The following is a 22074-nucleotide window of genomic DNA, read 5'->3' as shown; positions in this document are numbered from 1 at the left end:
TTAATAACCAAAATGTCTTAGGACCCAGGAAAATATATGTATATAGATACTGTCTCATGTATGTATTTACTGTTAATTTTAAGGTGTAAGTCTAGATGTTACTAATTTAATACTTACAAGCCCATGAAATGCTTTCTCAAGCTATAGTTACTATTAATAATAGAGCTTCTATTAAATAAAAGTCAGAAGATTTTTTACATTACAACACTGCACCACACAGAATCTTCTTCAGGTATAAAAGTTTATTCCACAGCTTCAGGGATAACTCCTGGCAGAAAACTTTCAACCCTCAGCACCCTCTATAAAGATTGTCTGACAGAAGGGAGAAACCTTACCCAAGGTCACACTCATATTTTGGTGTAGCCTTAATCCAATATTTGATCAATGTGGTAAATTGAGGACTCAACTCAGAATAGCATTGATTGTTCATCCTAGCTGTAGAATGCCCCTGAGGTTCATCTGAAACTCCCCTTGAAACTGCATGACTCTCAATTTCCTTCCCAAACATGACTTATTTTTTTTCCCATTCATAAAATCACTCTCTAAGAAACCTCCTGAATGCTAAACTCCATTTCAGCATCTGCATCCCAGAAAACTGAACCAACAATAGCTGCCACCAGGAATGGCCCCCAAACCAGATAATGGATTGGCATTTTAAAGTGGAATGACCTACTGAAAAGCCTGCAATGAGTACTGCATCACTGATGGTAGGTCTTGAACAGATAACTGCTGGTACAAGAGTAGCTATGCAAGTGTAAAGCCTTTTACCAATGGTGTGCTGGCATGCTATACTGGTGGAAAGGAATGCTTTATTTGGTCCAATAGAATTAAGTGGTGATCACTATCAGCGCTCTTGATAAAAATAGCTAAAAACTGAAATTAACAATTGGCAATTAAAATCCAGCTGTGAAAGCTAGAGGGCCTCATCAGAGAAGCTCTGATCTCTTGCAATGAGAGAAAGGCAGAGAAAGCTGAGGACCAGACCAAGGACTTACTTGCAAGAGTAGTCAGGCTCCAAAGAAAAAAGACTTCCAATCCAAACTTGGTCTGCTAAGCCCAGGTTGTTGTTCACAAAATCTTGGAATATATAGATTTCCATGAACTCCCTGAACCTACAGAAGTCACCCACTCCTCCCTATTAAAAGTTAGCACATCCCCTTGCTTAAAGGCAATACATATGCCACTCTGTTGCAAGAAAATCCCCTCTAAGATCTTCTCCATGTACTTTCTTAACTCCTATGCTATAGGCTAGGGTTATAGTACAATATAACCTACCAGAGTTTGTTCTGGACTGATAAGGGGAAAAAAAAAAAAAAAGAATTATGCCCCAATGGACCTACAGAACTCAGCTCCCATGAACTAGCTAATTATAGAAGAATGTATGTACATGTGATTGGATTCTGGGGGTACTTGATAAGAAAGGCAAAATATAAAATTGGACAACAGTAGGTTTATGATGTTGGCACAGTCTTCTGGGACATAGGAAATAATGTTCTGCTAAAATGGTACAAACACGCTAACATGCGTCTGGAAGCATGAACAAAGTAATGGCACATAGTAAGTGAGGAAGAAATGTTAAAATTCCATGGCAAACAGGGGACAAAATATATCAAATGGCTTGGAAAAGTGGGGATCCTAAATTAGTCTATATAAGGCTGTAAAAGGAAGACCCTTTTCCGTGGGAGAAATTTTTTTCTCATGTTCTATATTCCCATGTTCTTTCCTATGTTCCATAGAACTTTTCCAAAGCTATAATGAATGTTTTAGTGAAAGGGGCACCACCAGCACTAAGATTAGTGTTGTCTCTCTGCTATTCCAGGCTGAGTATAAGTGATGTCATCTTAAAACTAGGATGGACTAGTTGTGATTGGGATTTAAGGATCCTTCCCTCCCCATTTCCCAAATCAAAAGCATTTCTAGTTGCAGCACTTACCTGTCATAAGCCAGAATGTGTAGTAAATTCAGAAGAAGCTTGATCCACAAAGCGTTGTGGCTAGTTATAATAACGCAATGTTCCTAGAGGCTAGCTAATGTTTACCCAACAGTACTATTTTTGAATTTAGGTAAAATAAGAGATGAATAGTCCAGAGATTTGGAGCAGCTAACTTAATATAAAATTCCTTTCCCACTTTTTGCACTTTAACCAGTTGTAAGACACTAAACTCATTGGTAGAAGAACAACCTGGGACTCAGAAAAGAAGACCCTGCAACACCAAAACAAGTATCCATGAAAATTTTATCCTCTAGATGAGGATCTAGGTAGGGGCACCTGGGTGACTGGCTCAGTAAGGTAAGCATCTCTTGATTTCAGCTCAGGTCATGATCTCAGGATTACGAGATCGAACCCCATGTTGGGCTCCATGATGGGCATGAAACCTGCTTAAGATTCTCTCGCTCCCTCTCCCTCTGCCCCTCCCCGCTTAAAAAAAAAAAAAAAAGTGAAGATCTAGGCCATGCCAATAGGTAATCCCTGAGACATTAAATGTTCATGTTGAGGGTAAAAGGAATTTAGCAGTTTGTGGAGGAGGAAATTAGTACAAATCAGTTGTCATACCAAGACCATACATTTGTCGGATTCCTAATTTGGATACGGGTTAGCAAAAATAACCTTTGTGTTTGTGCCCTACCCAGGGGACTCCCCAGATTCTGAACTTGAGCTAGACTAAGAGGAATCCATGAGGTGCTATCTGGCCAGACTTAAGTGGATTCTATTTCCTTGGTTCTCCCTCTACCTAGGACTGCTCCTTTTATTGTCCCCTCTTCTAGATCAGTTCTCCTTTAATTTGGATGTGTTGAGGTTTGTTGAGGAGGTTGGAGAGTAGATTAGCAAAATTCCAAGAGCGAAATTACAGTGTGTTAGAGTGTGGGGGGAAAATTAAGTCTTATTTTTTCCCTACATGGGATACAACACTGTGAAATTCAATCTTCAACAAAGGCCCTGCAATTCTCCTAAAACATAGTTCTTTGTTTCTTTCTTTAACAAAGTTAAGCTAGTGTTAATAAATTAAAAAGAGAAATTGCTTGTCTGTCCACTTCAGCTTTGTTTTATGCCCATTTCATATTGTTGTCTGTGTTGTAATTCATACTTTTGATACCATTTCTGATGTGTAAAATTGGTTGTCTTGTAAATATCTTATAAAGAGTCCAATTGTAAATAAACTACTGTGGCTGTTAAAAAAAAAAAAAAAAAGCTGTGTACTCTCCCACTAGCATATCTCTTTTATTTTATTTTTTTAAGATTTTTATTTTTATTTATTTGACAAAGAGAGACACAGCGAGAGAGGGAACACAAGCAGGGGGAGTGGGAGAGGGAGAGTTAGGCTTCCCACGGAGCAGGGAGCCTGATGCGGGGCTCAATCCCAGGACCCTGGGATCATGACCTGAGCCAAAGGCAGACGCTTAATGACTGAGCCACTCAGGTGCCCCAGCATGTCTTTTTTAAATTTCCCATACTCTGGTTTCTCTTCAGATCATATAAATCTTTCACCTTTTTTTAAATTTCCCCCAGAAAGAGAGGCCTATTGGCATCCTGACAGGGCTACTAAAAGAAAGTATACAAAGCGGATCCGTGAAAAAAAAAAAAAAAAAAAAAAAAAAAGGAAGAGACTGTGATGGTTTCAGTGATACACTGCCAAGATCCCCAGTGGGTGTGATAACTTCCATAACTTGTAAGTGCTGGTAGCAGAAAGATTTCAACTATCAGACCCGCTGAGAGGATGGCCTTGACTAAAGAGAGCTGCCTTATCCTTGGTCATTCACATTTCCCAGAGAGATCCACACCTAAATTACCCTTCTTTTTCTAGTCATTCCAACATAAGACAGTTCAGAAAGATTGTTCTAGTTTCAGATACCCCTATAGAATTGACTGAGGCCACCCATGAAATGGCATCAATTTCTCACTTAGCAAAATTCTCCTTCCTTCCCTCTTTTCCATACTTTGTAATAACCTTCTTTTAAATTTATTCTATATCAGATTGTGTCTCCTGGGGAACACATTTTGTGACACCTTGTTTAAATAATATATATTAAATGGTCCCCCAATACATAATTTATGGCTAAGGCACATCTAGGAAAAATATATTACCACAAAGTTTAATTAATACATAATGGGGAATAAAAATTCAGGAGCAGCAGAAAGTTTTTCAAAGCCAACAAAAGAACTGATATTTTAAAAAGGAGTTTATGAAGAAAAAAAGAATTCTATACTGTATGTATAGAAATCTAGAATTCATGATGAAAAAAAAATGGGTCTACCCTGAGAAATTGTCTGATACTTGATAGATCAGAACACTGGATATGAAGAACTGAAATGAGATGAAATGATTTGAAAGTGAGACCAGAAGGTTTTCATCTTAGAAAGCACTGCTCCCATGAAAAGAAAAGTAGTATTGGAGAGCAGTTCATGGGGAAGACATTGCTTGGAGGCTTAGAGGAGAAGGAAAAGAAGGAAACAGTTCTGGGAATTGTGGGATGTATAAAAAAAGGAGTGTTTAAAGAATCAAAAGACACAATAAAGAAACCCCCCATCCCTTCCAGAATACACTTTAGGGACTCCTCTTCAAGCATCCCATCTGTAAAAAACATTTGTTATTTCTCTTTTAGGACAATCCATACACTTAAAAATGAACATAAGTTGACTGGCATTCATATAAGCTTTTTATGTGAATAAAATAGAAAGTTCCTTTTTCCATGCTGATAAAAATACCCCTCAAAAAAAAGAACATTGAAAAATTTTAACAGAACATGCCTACACAGAAGCATTTGCAGGTACTAGAGGACATAACTATTAAGAATTCCAAAACTCAAAATAGATATGGCCAACAAGAAAGGAAAAAAGATGAAAGGTGATTGTACTCAAGAAAGAAATTGTAGAAAAAGAAAAAAAGTCATCTCAGTAATATAGACATTTCAATTTGCCTAAGAGTGGAATGTTCAATAGAATAGAGGATATTAAGTAGATTAACAAAAACAGCCAAAAACAAAGAAAAAGCTAAAAATAGAAATTGATAAATATTAACATATAAAGATATAACATATATAATTTACCCCCCTGATAAAGTCCACAATGCAACAAAACAAATTTTAAACTATGAGAAAACTTTCTAGAACTAAAAAAAAAAAAAAAAAAAAAAGACATGAATCAACCTATTGGAAGTTTACATCATGTTTCTGGGAAAATTGACCTGAAATTACGAACTCTAAAACATACCCTACAAAATTAATAGACTTAGTGGTAAAGAAAAAATCTTTTGAGTCTCAAGGCAAAAAGACCGAATCAATTAACAAAGAAGAGAAGATTAAATTGGCATCTGATTTCTCAAGAGCAATATATAAGCAAGACAAAGGGTGGAGTAAACACTGAAGAAAAAAGTCTTTTTCACATGAACAATTCCAAAATCATGTTTGACTTCAGAAACATGATGATTTAAAATTTTCATTTTCAAATCATGATACCATAATCCAAATAGATGAAGAAACTTGAGCAAGGTGACACTGTTAAAGGGTCACAGTTAAGACTAAATTACTAATGTTCATAACTTTGGCAATACTAGTGTTTTTACAGGATTGTATTGTGTTTCTACACTAAAAACAAATCAGACTATCAGAAGGTTTTCAATTGGGCTTCAAATACATCCAAAGAGAACTCAGCAAATCTATGAATTTAAGTCAGATAAAAATGGCATCCATCCATTTAAGGAAATGTAGGCTCTTCTTTAATGCAAAAGCAGACAATAAACCACGATAGCATTGGCATTAATCTGTTAATATTTTTCATCAAGATAAAGTACAAATATTTTCAAGTCATATTGTAGTTATTTTAGATATCTATATATATTTCTATCTGTCTCTGGATATATGGTCAATAGTCAAAAAATTGACTAGTTATCACAGTATTATGTAATGTAATAAAACATGTTATATATTATAGCTGTTTTATATATTCATAAATGTTCTAACATAGTAAATTTCCTTTGTGATTCTATATATTATATGAAAAAAAATATTTTGGAAAGTGTTTCACCAACCTGCCAGAAATGTGCAAGGCAAGAAAATGTTAGACATTCAGGTAGATGTTAAAAAACACTTGAGGCAAATGCACCTTTATATTTGCAACTAGACTGATAACAACATGAAATCCAAATGTTGACCATTGCCATTTAAAATATAATTAAATTATGTGTCATATACAAAACTCAGTATGAATCCATACCTATAATTAAACCTGAATGAGAGGATTAATTTACCAAGAATATCTTTATATAAACACTGTGAATTTTGTGAAATACTTTTAACTAACTACTAAATTCAAAATGTCCTCCCAGGCATTGCTATCTCAGAGCTACTGAATTTGTCAAAGATCACTATTATTAAAAAAAGTTTAAGTCACTTGAAATACAGTGAGGTTATATCAATTATTATGCAAATTAGATCAAGATTGAGAGTTAAGCTAAAAAATTGGCATTTATCACTGGATTTTATACTGCCTTAGTTCTTAATCATCTGTTTATTTTTTACATATTTAAGTGAGATCGTCATTTGATGTGGGGGGCATGCACATTTCATTTTAGAAAAACCATTATTAGAAAAGACGATTTAGTTGGGGCGCCTGGGTGGCTCAGTTGGTTAAGCGAATGCCTTCAGCTCAGGTCATGATCCTGGAGTCCCGGGATCAAGTCCCGCATCGGGCTCCCTGCTCAGCAGGGAGTCTGCTTCTCCCTCTGACCCTCCCCCGTCTCATGCTCTCTTTCTCTATCTCATTCTCTCTCTCAAATAAATAAATAAATAATCTTAAAAAAAAAAAAAGAAGAAGAAAATACGATTTAGTTCAAATATTTTAAAAACTTAGGCATACAGGGGCTAGAATTGGGATATATTCTCTTAAATGTTTCCAACTATTGCTTTAAAAATTGTTTAATAAAGGCTTTTAAAAATAATAATTAACATTGTTTAGAGAAGATAAAGAGAAAAAGGGACTAACCTGTATGATTGGGATGAGCCAAGATTACATTGATGAAATGATTTCCAGCTTCACAAATCTGTAAAACATTTTAAACTATTCAGTGTAATCTACATGTTCCTCTTTAAAAATCATATTCTATAGGGGCACCTGGGTGGCTTGGTCCATTCAGCATCTGCCTTCGGCTCTTGTCATGATGCCAGGGCCCTGGGACTGAGCCCCAAGTCGGGCTCCCTGTTCAGTGGGGAGTCTGCTTCTCCCTCTCCCTCTGCTGCTCACCCTGCCCCTCCCCCTGCCCCTTCTCTCTCTCTCTCTCAAGTAGATAAAATCTTTAAAAAAAATTTTTTAAATCATATTCTATAGATTTGCCAGTATCCATTTAATATATTAATTTCAAAGATCCAAGAGATATATTATTACTCTAATTGTAGGGAGAAGGAAGCTTATATCATAATAATGAAAGAAGCTGTTGTAGATATATATTGAATTAACATAATGAATCACATTGAGCTAGATACTTTGAAGATATTATTGATCCTTTTTGATAACTAGGTACAAATTCCCTTGTTAAAAATCAGGTTGTGCTGATTATATGCTTTGTACTTGTTTAGTAGATAAGTTTCCATGCCATGAAGAGACAAGTCAGGTCGTGGAAGATAGATTTGGCATAGGTATGCATGTTCTAAATTCATTAGCACAGTAGCAACCCTGTTACTGCAAGGGTGGTAGTGTGATGCCCAGCTGGTTTCAACTCAATTTAGAAAATTGAGTGGAAGCAGTACTGTCCCACAAAGACACTTGCTGATTGTCTGTCATCTGACCCCTTGATCATATACACTCCACTAGCCGTCCCGGTCCATAGACCACTATGACGTCTAAGAAGCTCAAGTCTTACTAACATCTTCAGGGGCAGGGTTAATGTTTTTCCCAATTTGCAGGTGCCTGGGTGGCTCATTCGGTTGGGCATATGCCTTCACCTCAAGTCGTGATCCTGGGGTCCTGGGATCAAGTCCAGCATGGGACTCCCTGCTCAGCGGGGAATCTCCTTCTCCCTCTACCCCTCCTCCCTGCTCGTGATCTCTCTCTCTGTCTAATAAATAAATAAAATATTTAAAAAAAAATAATGTTCCCAATTTGCAACATGTGTCCCCAGAAGTTAGTACCCTTTCCTTTGTCATAAATATGCTTCATCTGATTAACACTAGATATGTATTCAAAATTTAATACTTTGTTATTAATAACATTGTTATCCAATACCATTATTGTTTAGAGTCATCCAAATTTTCACTATAAGATATCCCTAAATTGAGCATGTTTTTAACTCAGTGCCTTTAATCCTATTAATCTCTTAACATATATCTGATTTTATTCTTTTCAACAATTTCTGTAGGGATTTCTTCACATATAATAGTTTTGTAATTGTAGAAGAGGCCCTTAGTTTCTCAAGTTATCATTAGGAATAAAAGCTGAATTTTACATTTTCAGATAATAATTTTATAGTTGAACTTATTTATAGGTGAATGTGGTTAAGAGTGTGAGCCATTGTTGAATGAACTTGTGCTCGAATGCCTCATCTTTTACTTTTTAGAGATTACATGATTAAGACATCTGAAATTCCATTTCTTCACCTAAATGCTGATATTACTTTCTTTCTCATGATGGTTATTTTAGGATGATTAAATGAAATGAAGTGTCTGACATATGAATTACCCAATAAAACTGTGATAATTTTAGTTACCAATGTCATCAATTAAAAATCGGACAATTACCCTACATTGATTAATCTTACTTCTCTAAATTTCTATCTCTCACAATGGCAGCACCACAAAACACATAATTACTAAATTAATAATTTGTTTTCTTTGTTCGGTCTTTTTTTTGCTCTTCTTTCAGTCAAATGGCATGTCATACTTATTTTCATCACTCACAGTGCCAAATGCAAAATGGAATATATGATAAAAATACTTATTAATAAGCAAATTAACTTACCAACTCTGTGAACAAATTATATTTTAGAAATTGTGGTTTTTCTTCTGGTAAAACATATTCACTTTATGATTATCAATATTTTAATCTCATTCAACCTTCAAAATATTTTTTCCTTCCTACTTTTCATAACACAACTAGCTACGAAAACATCAATCCTCTACCCAAAGTATAGGCCATGGAAAAATGAGCATTTAGCTTCAGTTAGACCACTAGCTGTATGCTAATGCCATAATTTATCATTAGGTGCCCCTTCCCGCCTGCCGCCAAATAAAACATAACATATTGAAATAAGAAATATGAGAGGTGATTTAAAAAAGTGGTAAATAATCCAACTTTTCCATCTTGCTATCTACAGATGAAATGCATATCCATATACATTCTAGGGGTGGAGAGAAAAAAAATCAGCTATATCTATATGTTTAAAAATACTTAGTTTATCATTAACTTAGCGAATCTGTAATGGATTTTAAAGAGCAATTGTGACTATTTTCAACTTTCACCTTAAGCACTGGCTTTAATACTCTCAAGAATGAATGTGTCCAATATAGGTTAATTGACCTAGATAAAAGTGGTTGATGTAATTTCCTCTTGGGTCAGAGCTGAGTAAGATTAGAAAATTCAGTCAGTGCTATAAAACTCAATATATGGTTTTATTACTGAAAAAAAAAAAATCAGAAGAACATTAAATGTGAAACACTGGAAAATTTTCTAGCATTTCCAACACTTAAACATTTCTCCTGGGTTGATTCTTCTCTAAATCAGATATCTGGGGCGCCTGGGTGGCTCAGATGGTTAAGCGTCTGCCTTCGGCTCAGGTCATGATCTCAGGGTCCTGGGATCGAGTCCCGCATCGGGCTCCCTGCTCCTTGGGAGCCTGCTTCTCCCTCTGCCTCTCTCTCTGTCTCTCATGAATAAATAAATAAAATCTTTTAAAAAAATAATAAATAAATCAGATATCTTCCTTTGGCACATTATATGTAAACACAGCAATTTCACAAATAAAGTTTGAGGAAGTTGCTATCATTAGGTTTGATTTTTACATTACTTAAATGTTAAATTATCTTATATAGTGAAACATACAGATGTGTAGAAGAAGCCCAACTTACAGAGACCTACTTTTATATAATTTCTGTAATGTTCTTTCTTGCAAGCCTCAGCAAGTGGACATAATCTACTTATATAAATAGTGAAAACACTGTGTCTATAGAATAAAATCTAGGGGCGCCTGGGTGGCTCGGTTAAATGTCTGCCTTCAGCTCAGGTCATGATCCCAGGATCCTAGGATTGAGTCCGGCATCCAGCTCCCTGTTCAGTGGGATCCAGCTCCCTGTTCAGTGGGGAGTCTTCTTCTCCCTCCCCCTCTACCCCTCCCCCCTCCTGCTTGTGCTCTCTCTCTCGTGCTGTCTCTCTTAAATAAATTAATTAAATATTTAAAAAATAATAATAAAATCTAAACACCCTAATGCAGAATTTGTAGCCATCAAATAGTAGGCTTTGTCATTTTGTCTTAGTAAAATTCTTTTGGTTTCCAAAGTAAAAATGAGTAATTTTTATTCTGTAATCTAATAGTACTTTTATAGGAATGAAAATGAACGGGGTGCCTGGATGGCTCAGTCGTTAAGCGTCTGCCTTTGGCTCAGGTCATGATCCCAGGGTCCTGGGATTGAGTCCCACATTGGGCTCCTTGCTCAGCCAGAAGCCTGCTTCTCCCTCTCCCACTCTCCCTTGTTGTGTTCCCTCTCTCGTTTGTGTCTCTCTCTCTCTGTCAAATAAATAAATAAAATCCTAAAAAAAAAAAAAACAAAAAACTATATTATTTCTGTATATATCTGTTCTCCCCAAATATATTTTTTATTATGTTATGTTAATCACCATGCATTACATCATTAGTTTTTGATGTAGTGTTCCATGATTCATTGTTTGCATACAACACCCAGTGCTCCATTCAGTACGTGCCCTCTTTAATATCCAACGCCAGGCTAACCCATCCCCCACACCTCTCCCCTCTAGAACCCTCAGTTTGTTTCTTAGAGTCCATAGTCTCTCATGGTTCATCTCCTCCTCCGATTCCCCCCCTTCATTTTTCCCTTCCTGCTATCTTTTTTTTTTTTTTAAACATATAATGTATTATTTGTTTCTGAGGTACAGGTCTGTGATTCAACAGTCTTACACAATTCACAGCGCTCACAATAGCACATACCCTCCCCAATGTCTATCACCCAGCTACCCCATCCCTCTCACCCCCCACCACTCCAGCAATCCTCAGTTTCTTTTCTGAGATTAAGATTTATATATGTTATTGTTATTATTAATTATCAGCAGATATGTTTATAATTTGAGCAATGTAATGTCTATTTCATTAATATAATTTAAAAAATTTGAATCTGCCAAAATGTTTCTAACACTGATAATCAGGTTTGTTTTGAATTTCAGCTATTTTAATTTTCTCTGTTTCTAATGATAATAATTATTATGTCATGTTTTATTTATTTTATCTTAATATTTCAAGAATAAGGAAAATCTTAGATCACTATATAATTATCTAAAGGATAAAACACACTTGCATAGACATGCTATTTGATAATATAGGCCAATATTACACTCTTTTAGCATCATAAGTTAAGTTTTATAACATGATAATATATCACTATAACATTATAAAAATTTATTCTAATTCCTAACCTCTATTTTTTTTAAATTAGGAAACCCATTTATATACATTTCAATAAAAAAAGGATAGCATGCATTGTGTTCCAGAATAAATATATTTCCAATATGCTAATTATGAGCTTATCAGAAAATATATATACTAACCAATACTTTTTTCATTAAGACTTTTTTTTAGAGCAGTTTACAGGAAAATCAAGGGGAAGGTCCAAAGGTTTTTCATATATCCCCTGCTCCTGAACATGCATAACTTCTCCCATTATCTGTGTCCTCCAACAGAGTGGTACATTTGTCACAACAGATGAACCTACATTGACAGATTATAATCACCCAAAGTCCACAGTTTACATTAAAGTTCGCTCTTGGTGTTGTACATTCTGAGTTTGGACAAATGTATAATGCCACATATCCATCATTATGGTATCATACAGAGTATTTTCACTGTCCTAAAAATCCTCTGTACTCCTCTTGTTTATTCCTCTCTCCCTAACCTTTGCTAACCACTGATCTTGTTACTGTTTCTACAGTTTTGTTTTTTTCAGAATGTCATCTAGTTAGAATCATATAGTACTTAGCTTTTTCAGAAGGACTTCTTTTACTGAGCAATATTCCTTTAAGCTTTCCCCATGTCTTCCCATGGCTTAATAGCTCATTACATTTTAGCACTGAGGAATATTCCATTGTCTGGATGTATCATAGTTTATCCATTCATCTACTTTGGGACATCTTAGTTGCTTCCAAGTTTCGGCAATTATGAATAAAACTATTGTAAACATCCATTTGTAGGGTTCTGTGTAGACATAAGTTTCTAATTCCTTTGGGTAAATACTCAGGACCACAATTGATAATATGGTGAAAGTATATCTAGGTTTGTAAGAAACTGCCAAACTGTTTCCCAAAGTGACTAGATCATTTTGCATCCCCACAGCAATGAATGAGAGTTTCTGCTGTTGTTCTACATCGTTATCTTCATTTGGTGTTGTCAGTGATCTAGGTTCTTGGCCATTCTGTTTGTAGCGCTATCTCATTTCAATTGGCATTTCCCTGATAGGATATGATTTGGAGCATCTTTTCATATGCTTATTTGCTAACTGTATATCTTCTTTGGTAAGGTGTCAGTTAAGGCCTTTTACCCATTTTTTAATTGAGCTGTTTGTTTTCTTATTCTTGCATTTTAAGCATCCGTTATATATTTCAGATAATGATCTTTTATCAGATGTGTCTTTTGCAAATATTTTTCCTAGTCTATGCTTTTCTTCTCATTCTTTTGACATCAGTCCTTGCAGACCAGAAGTTTTTAAGATGAATGAAGTCTAGCTTATCAATTTTATCCTTCATGGATTATTCTGTTAATTTTTGTGAAGAGTATAAGGTCTGGGTCTAGATTCATTTTTTTTGTATGTATATATCTGGCTCCTACAGCACCATTTATTATGATTTATTTGTTCTATTGTATTGTCTTTGCCCTAACCAATACATGTCACTTTTAAAAATGAATAACTGTAGGGTTCTAAGTAAAAGTTCAGCTATTGCATTTATATGATTGCAGGATATGAAAAATAAATTTTAATAGTTATTTTATGAATGTATTTATTGCATGAAATTAATATTTTACTGTATAAAACTTGATATACTTGCTGTAAGAGATGATATTTTCACTCAAATTGTAACCCAAGGTATTTGATTTAATGTTTAAAAATAGTATATTTTATTTCTGTAGCCCATCTCATTATCACAATTCTAGGGATACCTGATTTATTTATTTTTTAATCCATAGAGTTTTCATGAAATATCATATAACACAAGAATGTGCACATACAGTACAAGATTATAGTCTAAAAAATAGCACCATACAGTAAAATTTTAAAGATAAAGATACTTCATAAATACTGACTATTATAATTTATTGTTAAAAACACATTTATGATGATTTTTTTAGAAGTTATTTTATATTAGCTTTCATAGTATATATTTTAGCAATGATAATTTTTATCATTATATAGTAGCTGCTGATTTTAATTTAAAGTATTACTATTTTTAGGAGTATTAGCCAAAAAATAAATGATAATTACAAAAAATTATAATAAAATAAATTTGCATTAATTTTACATTATTAGGGATGCCTGGGTGACTCAGTTGGTCAAGTGTCTGCCTTTGGCTCAGGTCATGATCCCAGGCTCCTGGAATCGAGTCCTGCATCAGGCTCCTTGCACAGCAGGGAGCCTGCTTCTCCCTCTGCTTGCTGCTCCCACTGCTTGTGCTTGCTCTCTCTCTGGCAAATAAATAAATAAAATCTTTAAAAATAATTTTACATTATTAATTTTAAAACTAGTTTTCTAAACAAATTACTGAAGAAGCAGTACTCCAACCAAATTTAGGTATAAAAGTTGATTCCTACTTATGTTATTATTTATCTTAGATACTTGAGGAGAGTTGAGAGGAAACCAAATTGGCAAATGATGAGAAAATGTAGAGTGCTAAATTTTGTTTTAAGTCTTCAATAAAAAGTTCTGTCCATCTTTTTACTGGTGTCTATCAACAGTAGGCAAAAGATCAGGAAAAAACTCTGACAACTGAACCTGAGCATGCTGCCTGAGAATGAAAGCACTTACCTTTGGCACACATTTCTTCCCTCATTTATCTCCTCCACAAATACCCAACATTCGAGCAGTTTCCTGGCGTTACTGAAGTTTCCATAGCACAGCCCCACTCTCCTCCACCCTTGTTAAAAGCTGTGATATATTGTTCCCAGCATCCTCTCCCCTAATCAAAAATTACTGTTCTCTGCCCAAGGTCCTTCTCCATTCAATGTTACAAGAGAAGGTGACTGTTTGATAAGAACGTAATTTATTACTTCTCCAAGAATATTTGCATTTTAACAAAAAATAAAACTTAATCTAAATGAGTAGATAACTAATGGTGAGACTGAAGACACAGAGGCAAAACCAGGTAGAAGAGTGATTTTCAGTACTTTGCAAGCCATGTCTTATATGTTATTATTTATTTCTTTCAATTCCTACATTGCTGAAGAAATGCAAGGAAATGCAAGGAAAAAATTCATTTTCTGGTGAAGTGCTCAATGTACAAAGAATTGACAAATCATAAACTACTTCTGGAGAGTAAAAATAAACTGAGAGGAAGAGTGGATAAAGAAAACAGGATTGTTATTTATAAAATAGCAAAATATTAAAAATTATAGACTGTATTCTGTTTTGCGGTAGTGCTTTCGTTCCTTTGTGGGTGGACTTGGGTTCAGAGAATGAAGAGAGATCACAGAAATATGAAGAGACTGGATTATAGTGTATCTCTACAATATTTCTAGCAGAAAAAAAAAGATCTAAAAGTTGTGGTGAAAGATACACTGATGTCTTTATAAATTTGCCTATATTTGATTCTACTTCTTTGATTTTTTCACTTGTAGATTTTATGATATCAGAACATACTTGAGAGAACAAAGTCATGTTGAAAGTCAGAAAGAACTTACACAAAGGGGGAGGTGGTAAAATACTTCTCAGAATATAGTATCTACATGACAAAATTCACCAAAATCAAAGATTTTCCACAAGGAATTATACCTCCCTTTGGAATACTTTAAGTATGCATTGTAATGTGTGTTGTTTTGCTTACAATAGATTTTGCTTATTATATTAGAAAACTTAGACTAAAAATAAAAGAGGAGGGAGCAGAAGAGAAAATTATAATTGTTAATGGTTAGTCCACAAAATGGATGATTCATATATGAGTAATTAAGAATTAACTAAGACCATATTTCACACATTGCGCTGTATTACTTCCTAACCAGGTGATAATCTGGCTCTACACAGCAGCAGAAGCAAAATCAACTTTAAACGGATAATGCTTTTCTCTTATGTTAAGAGGGTGCATATACCAACAAAATGAAGAACAGGAAGTTTTGCAAACATTAGCAGAGAAATTAACACTTTCAATTAAGATAGGCATTTTCTGGTTAAACTTTATATTATACAAGATTGGCCTATGAATTTCCCCTCTTTTTCCTCTACATAATAATAATTGACTATATTATATGCTGATAATATAAAATAATTTTAAAAGCACTTGACTTAAACATACGTGCTTTTCTTTCCGAACCATTTGCATATACATTTCTTATGATAAATGTGAAAAGCACACACGTAGACATTCAGTTATTGTGAACGAAAAAAAAATTAACCTTGAAATATAGAATGTTATGCTCACAAAGATATGGTAGGCATCTTCAATTTAGGTGATGTATGTGCAAACTCAACTCATTTGTTGTTATATCCAGTATGAGAATCAGTCTCCTAATACTTACCTCTTAATATCATATTTTATTTGTGAAAAGTAAATGTGTTTTGCCTACATGAAACATTATTAAGAAATTCGGGGCTAGCAGGACTTTTTAATTTGTCATCACAATTTATAATTTTAGGAGACTCGCGTGACCCTTCTGTCTCATTTCTGAATCTATTTGCAACAGAATACAATTGCATTCAAAATTTTGACTTTTACATAAGGTTTTATTCATATACTCAATACTATCTGTAATTAAAAGCACAGGCTGTTCTTTTAATCTTAATTTAAGTCTATGATTGGAACAGTCAATATCTGTTATGTGCTTAGAAATGTGGAATTAAAGTTATTACACTTACTTATTGTCTGTATTGGATTTAGTCAATGCTATTTATCACTACTTGTTTATTTTGACACCTTGGCCTTTATAAGACAGAAACTCTGATAAAGTTTTATGACTTTCCTAATTCTCCTTCTTATTTTTTCCCCATGTGAAATGTATTAAAAAGCATTGATTAATAAAATCATGTGTGAATATTAAGCACTAGTAGATTAATTAGGAGGCAACGTCTTTAGAAGTCTTTGGGGAAAAATGTATATTGCAAACCTTTAGAATTTTGCTTGTTTTCAATTATGCCTCTTTTTTCACTTAAAAAATATTATAACTGTTAAGACAAGTGTTTTAAAAAGTAATAACTTTTCTTGGAGGACGTGGGTGCCACAGTCATTTAAGCATCTGACTCTTGGTTTCAGCTCAGGTCCCGATCTCAGGATCATAAGATCGAGCCCCACATCAGGCTCTGTGCTCAGGGCAGAGTTGGCTTAAAACTTCCTCTTCCTCTCCCTCTGCTCCCCCACCTCAAATAAATAAATCTTAAAAAAAATAAAAAAACCTATAACTTTTCTTGAAAGTTTTCTTTTATACTAGAGCCATGGATTCATAGCTATACCACATTAGAGAAAAGGAAAGAAATCAAGAATAGTATATAAAATGGGAGATGTGTAAATATTTACACAGAAATAACAGAAAACAAGTTGCAAAAATGTATAGTGGCTAACATTATAAGGAGGATAAAAATGAGAAAAATAATCAGGTATGAATCCAAAAATATATAAAAATAAAGACCAAATACGTGGTTATTGTTTTGTTTATCCACTAATTAATTCTTCCATTTGCTCAAATTTACTGAGTAGTTAATATACAGAAGTCATTTGACTTGGTACAATGTAGGTTAACAATAAAGGCATCAAAATAAATAAACTGAAGCCCTGCAATCTATCAATAATATACACATGTGGAAAGTTAAAAGGTGATGATATATTGACAATATATTTGCTTAAGAAGTTATAAATAAAGAAATGATTTTTGTTATTCACTAAAGCAAGGAGTGTTTCTAATATGCACAAAACTAGGTGCTAAAAATATTAAAGCAGGACCTGCTCCTGCCACAGCCAACATGTAGAGGATGTAATTAACTAAAGTATTAATTAAAATACACACATGTACACACATAGGTTCACATGAGAGATTTTAACAAAGTGTTTGTGATTTATGCCTTGTATGAAATGGTGGGGCATAAGTTATTCAATACCAGCTTCACAAAGGATATAGACTTATATATGAATCAAGAGATTTCATCAATGCATCAGGGACAGGAATCATGGAAGTTAATCTATCAAGGACAAGAATGAGGAAGAACGTGAATAAAGAATAGAAGCATGGGTTATATGGTGGAATTATATGGTGTATGAAGCAAAATATGTGTTTAATGAAATAATGCATTTCAGAAATGATAAATAATCTGTTGTACTCAGATTGATGTGTACCCAATTCAAACAATACATATGTAAATTTAAATAAAATAATCTAAATAACTGGATTCAGAACACTTAGAAAAGACCTAACTTTCATTCAAAAAAGCGGACTGTTTTCATATGCCAAAAAGTCTTTTAGATGTTCATCTGTTAGACTCATAAAACTTTTTGCTCTTAGGGGTTTGTAAGTATATAGACAATAGGAAGAATTACTATGATTTTTTTTCAAATATTACTAGATTTCAAATTATTCTAATCATCTTTCATAGATGAGTAGAACATTTTGATTAAAAGATTTAGAGAGCTAAAAAAAATTTAGAGAGCTAATAGCTTGATTCGGGGTAATTGTTTGACTTACTCTACTAAATATCATTAAGTATATAATATAAAAATAGATGATATTTCTACATGTGAAATCCTCAAATATAATTTGTTTTGCATTCTTAATTAGTACTACAACTAGAGCTGAATGCAAGTAATATAAATAATACATACCAAAAAATTGATAGCAGATACTGTGACTTGCCGGTTTCCAAATGCTAGAAAGTAAGAAAAGAAGATGTAATGCAAACATTCATATTTTGGACTGCCACACTATAAACATAATTTAAGCAATGTTTATTGGATATTACTATCCTCTAATCCAAAGTACAGTGGTGTATGTAATTGACCCTTTGGGATAGCACATTTGCAATCTAAAGGGATGAAAATATTTTTGCTATCAACATATACTTTTTTTCTAGTCACTTAATTATATTTAGAATACAAAAGGAATCTATTTTTAATTGTATTATTAAGCTCTTTGAAGGCAGATTTAATCTTTCATTTGTCACCTTAAAAGCACATCATATGGCATAATATATGATGGCACCCAATGATAACTCTTGTTTTTTAACATTTAACAACAAAAAAGCATGCTAATAAAAACTTTTATTTTATGCATTGATATTTTATAACAGGTAATATTTTATTTTTTTTATTTTTCATCTAAAAACAAATATATGAGGCAAGCATTAATGTTCTCATCTTAAAGTAAATAAAAATCTAGGTTACATGTTCCCAAATTATATAGAATAAGGAATAAAATAGAATTTTAGACAGTGTCTTAAGGTTACCTTTCTCATGGTAAAGAAGGTGGAATATACAAAAGTACTAAAAATAAAATTTTCTGATATCATCTGTATTAACAGTTGCATTTCTTTTTTTTTTACTTTTGTGTGTGTGCATATACATTGTATTTATGTAAACACATTTACACAATTATAATGTCTCATTTTAAATCTTGCATATTTTATAAGAATATATTTAAAGGAATTTCTAATATTATTAAATGTTCATTGTACAAGCTATGACAATATCTGCATCATAATGTATAACGTGGCTAGCTCTAAAAACACTAAATATTATCTCACTGCTGCATAATTAGTGCTACTTTAATTTTTTGTATGATAAATACTACTTCAAACATCTTTCTTTATAAGTCTTTTATGGAAGTTCCATGGGTTAGAAATTTTAAGGATGATTTAGTCAAAAGTTATGTAAGTATCTATGCATGGATATATGTATATATACATATATATACATATACATATATATATATCCATAAAGCATATATATAAAATATGTAGAAGTATTGAATGTTTTGTTTTTATAAAGTACATATATCTAATTATGAAATAAAATACATTAATACATTAATGGAGAAAATTTGGAAAATAGATAAAAATGTAAAGGGAAATAAAATACATTAATATCCCATTATCCATGATAAATCAGTTAAAACTCAGATTTTCCCTTGGAAATATACATATTTGTTATACACTTTTTACAGTATCTTATAAAACACTTTTATAATCATTTATTCCTTAATATTATATTTGCCATATAACTAAGCAACATTTGCCATATAATTAAACATTCTTCTTTAGCTAAATCAAAATATATATATTTTTTTATTTATGCTACTTCTAGACAAAACTTTATTCATTCAATAACAGCTATTAGGAATTTATAGGACAGGCACTATAATGTGTGCTTGTGATAAAATCAATTATAAACTAAGCCAAAAGCAACTCTTATCTTAATAAAAATTACTGTCTAACAAGGAAACAAATAATAATCACAAGATAACAAAGGGAAGTGTGCAACCCTGATAAGTGCTGGCCTTACTAAGAAAGGCCTATATAGTATTTAATGTAAGAGCTAAAATGAAGGATTTAATCAGGGAGATCAAGGAGGACTCTCTGAGTACATGGTTGAACTCTGATTTAGAAAATGAAAAGATATTAAATAGACAAGAGAGGGGTTCAGAACATTTCATGTAGCAGGACAGTGAAAATATACCTTGTTTTCATTTTTTAATAAGAATAAATAATGATGTGATAAAAACAGGTACAGGGACAAAGAGTATAATTTTTAAATATTTTTAATGTTTATTTCCAAAAAGCAAAGCTACAGATACTGTAATTTGAAACAAACTTTCTATAAAAAATTTTAACCATCATTAAAACTTTCTGTAATTTTTTTTTAAGATTTTATTTATTTATTTGTCAGAAAGAGACAGAGAGCGAGCACAAGCAGAGGGGAGGGGCAGAGGAAGAAGCAGACTCCCCGCTGAGCAAGGACCCCCCCCCCCACCACCACCCAATGCAGGACTCAATATCAGGACCCTGGGGTGAAGACCTGAGCCGAAGGCAGAGGCTCGACCGACTGAGCCACCCAGGCCTCCCTAAACTTTCTGTATTATTTTTATAATTTTTATAATATTTTACATTTGGCGAGAAAGAAAAACAGGTTGTTTTTATTTGATTGCTGCTGATACTAACATTTATGTATTAAGTTTTCTGAACATATGCATGCCAGTTTACAGTTAATGGAATATTCTTGCCATTGGGCAGTTTTTAATTATCATAATTTGTCTCCTATTTACTTTAAAATATTTTCAAGAAGTACAAAAAATTACTTCCTTAATGGTATATGTGGTGAAAATACATAATAATAATATGTAGTATTTTATTCAAGTTAGTGTGTCAAAATGTACAGATGCTATTAATTTTATGCAGTCAAATCTGTTGAGAATAAGACTAGACATGATATTTATTCACTTTCCGGTTGGAATCAATATTGTAATGTTATATATGTTTTCACAGAATTTAAGTCCTACTTACATCTTATGCATTTAAGAGTCTTGAGCACAGTAAAATTAGACTTTCAGGGCCTCATTTTCCTAATCATAATCGGGAATATTAGCACTTACATAAAAATGTTTCTTCTTACAAAAGAAACAGATATTTTACAATTATTGACAAACATTAAGTTTTCGATAAATATTTTGCATATGTTAATAACAATCAGCTTCTATTATTTTGTATCAGATACGTGAATGTAGCATTTTTCAGAGGTTCCTCTTAAACACCTTGTGGAGCAAAAATATCTGTCCATTAATATTCTAACGTTAGTAGGTACATCTTCTGATAAAATATTTTTAAAAAAAAATTTATATAATATTAACAAATTTTCCCCTTCAATATTCATAGTTAATTGTTAGTATTTAGAAGAATTAAAGTTTTGAACATTGCAATGATTTACTTTTAGCACACTCAACTAGATTTGCTGATCTTAGTAAAGATTTTGTTGTTGGTACTTCAAGCACAGGTATTAAGATGGTTTAACTTATATTATAAAATCTAAAATAAAGCCTGACTACTCCATTCATTTCCATTTCAAACTTCATAAACACCAGAAATAGACCACACACAAAAAAACTGTCAATAAAATGTGAAACCTCCACCCTTGTAGCACCCTTGTAGCTCTGTGTGTGTCTTGAGGGCTGCAGTAAAAGCTGAGGAGAGAAAAGTCCACAGCAAATAAAAGAAATGGAATTCTTTGACAAGGACAGCTATTTTTCTTCACTTTTATGAAATGAGGATTTAGGTTTGGTCCATTGTGTTTTCCACCAAACTGCTTCATCTGAGTCAATGGTCAGGACATTTAATAAAGTTATAAACAGAAAACAGTATGTTACAGAAGCAAATTGCTTCTATCTTTTCTTATTGAATTACATTTAATATAATAATTACATAATTATTGTGTATTTTAAAAATCCTGATAGCTGATTTTATATGATTGATTTTGTGACTATATGGAATTTTTCTTTTTAATCTTCATTCTTTCATTTTACTATCTGTCATTTTGGAGGTTTACAATCAACTCATATTTTTGCTAGAGTTCCTATGGAGAGAAAATAAATCAAAGTATGTCGGTCAAGTTTGTTTTTTTAAATCTACATAAAAATGTAATAGAGTATGATATGGAAGCTATTAAAAATTGACATCTTTTTCATTATTTACTTC

The 22074-nt window shown here is 33.0% G+C and overlaps 1 protein-coding gene across 4 annotated transcripts in view; it reads right to left on the bottom strand.

Moving 5' to 3' along the window:
- Positions 1–22074, bottom strand: part of TECRL (trans-2,3-enoyl-CoA reductase like) — a 187484-nt gene that overhangs the window by 84968 nt on the left and 80442 nt on the right. For all 4 annotated transcript variants that reach the window (XM_035004900.1, XM_035004901.1, XM_035004898.1 and 1 more), the window contains exons 8-9: positions 18218–18261; positions 6980–7037 (exon numbers count right to left, since the gene is read on the bottom strand). In XM_035004900.1, the coding sequence (XP_034860791.1) occupies positions 6980–7037; positions 18218–18261 (102 nt within the window). The remainder of the gene's footprint in view (positions 1–6979; positions 7038–18217; positions 18262–22074) is intronic.

The sequence above is a fragment of the Mirounga leonina genome, unplaced genomic scaffold (genome assembly GCF_011800145.1).
Source record: "Mirounga leonina isolate KUSES-001 unplaced genomic scaffold, KU_Mleo_1.0 Mir_129, whole genome shotgun sequence".
Taxonomy (NCBI): domain Eukaryota; kingdom Metazoa; phylum Chordata; class Mammalia; order Carnivora; family Phocidae; genus Mirounga; species Mirounga leonina.
This window is presented reverse-complemented; position numbering and strand designations above follow the sequence as displayed.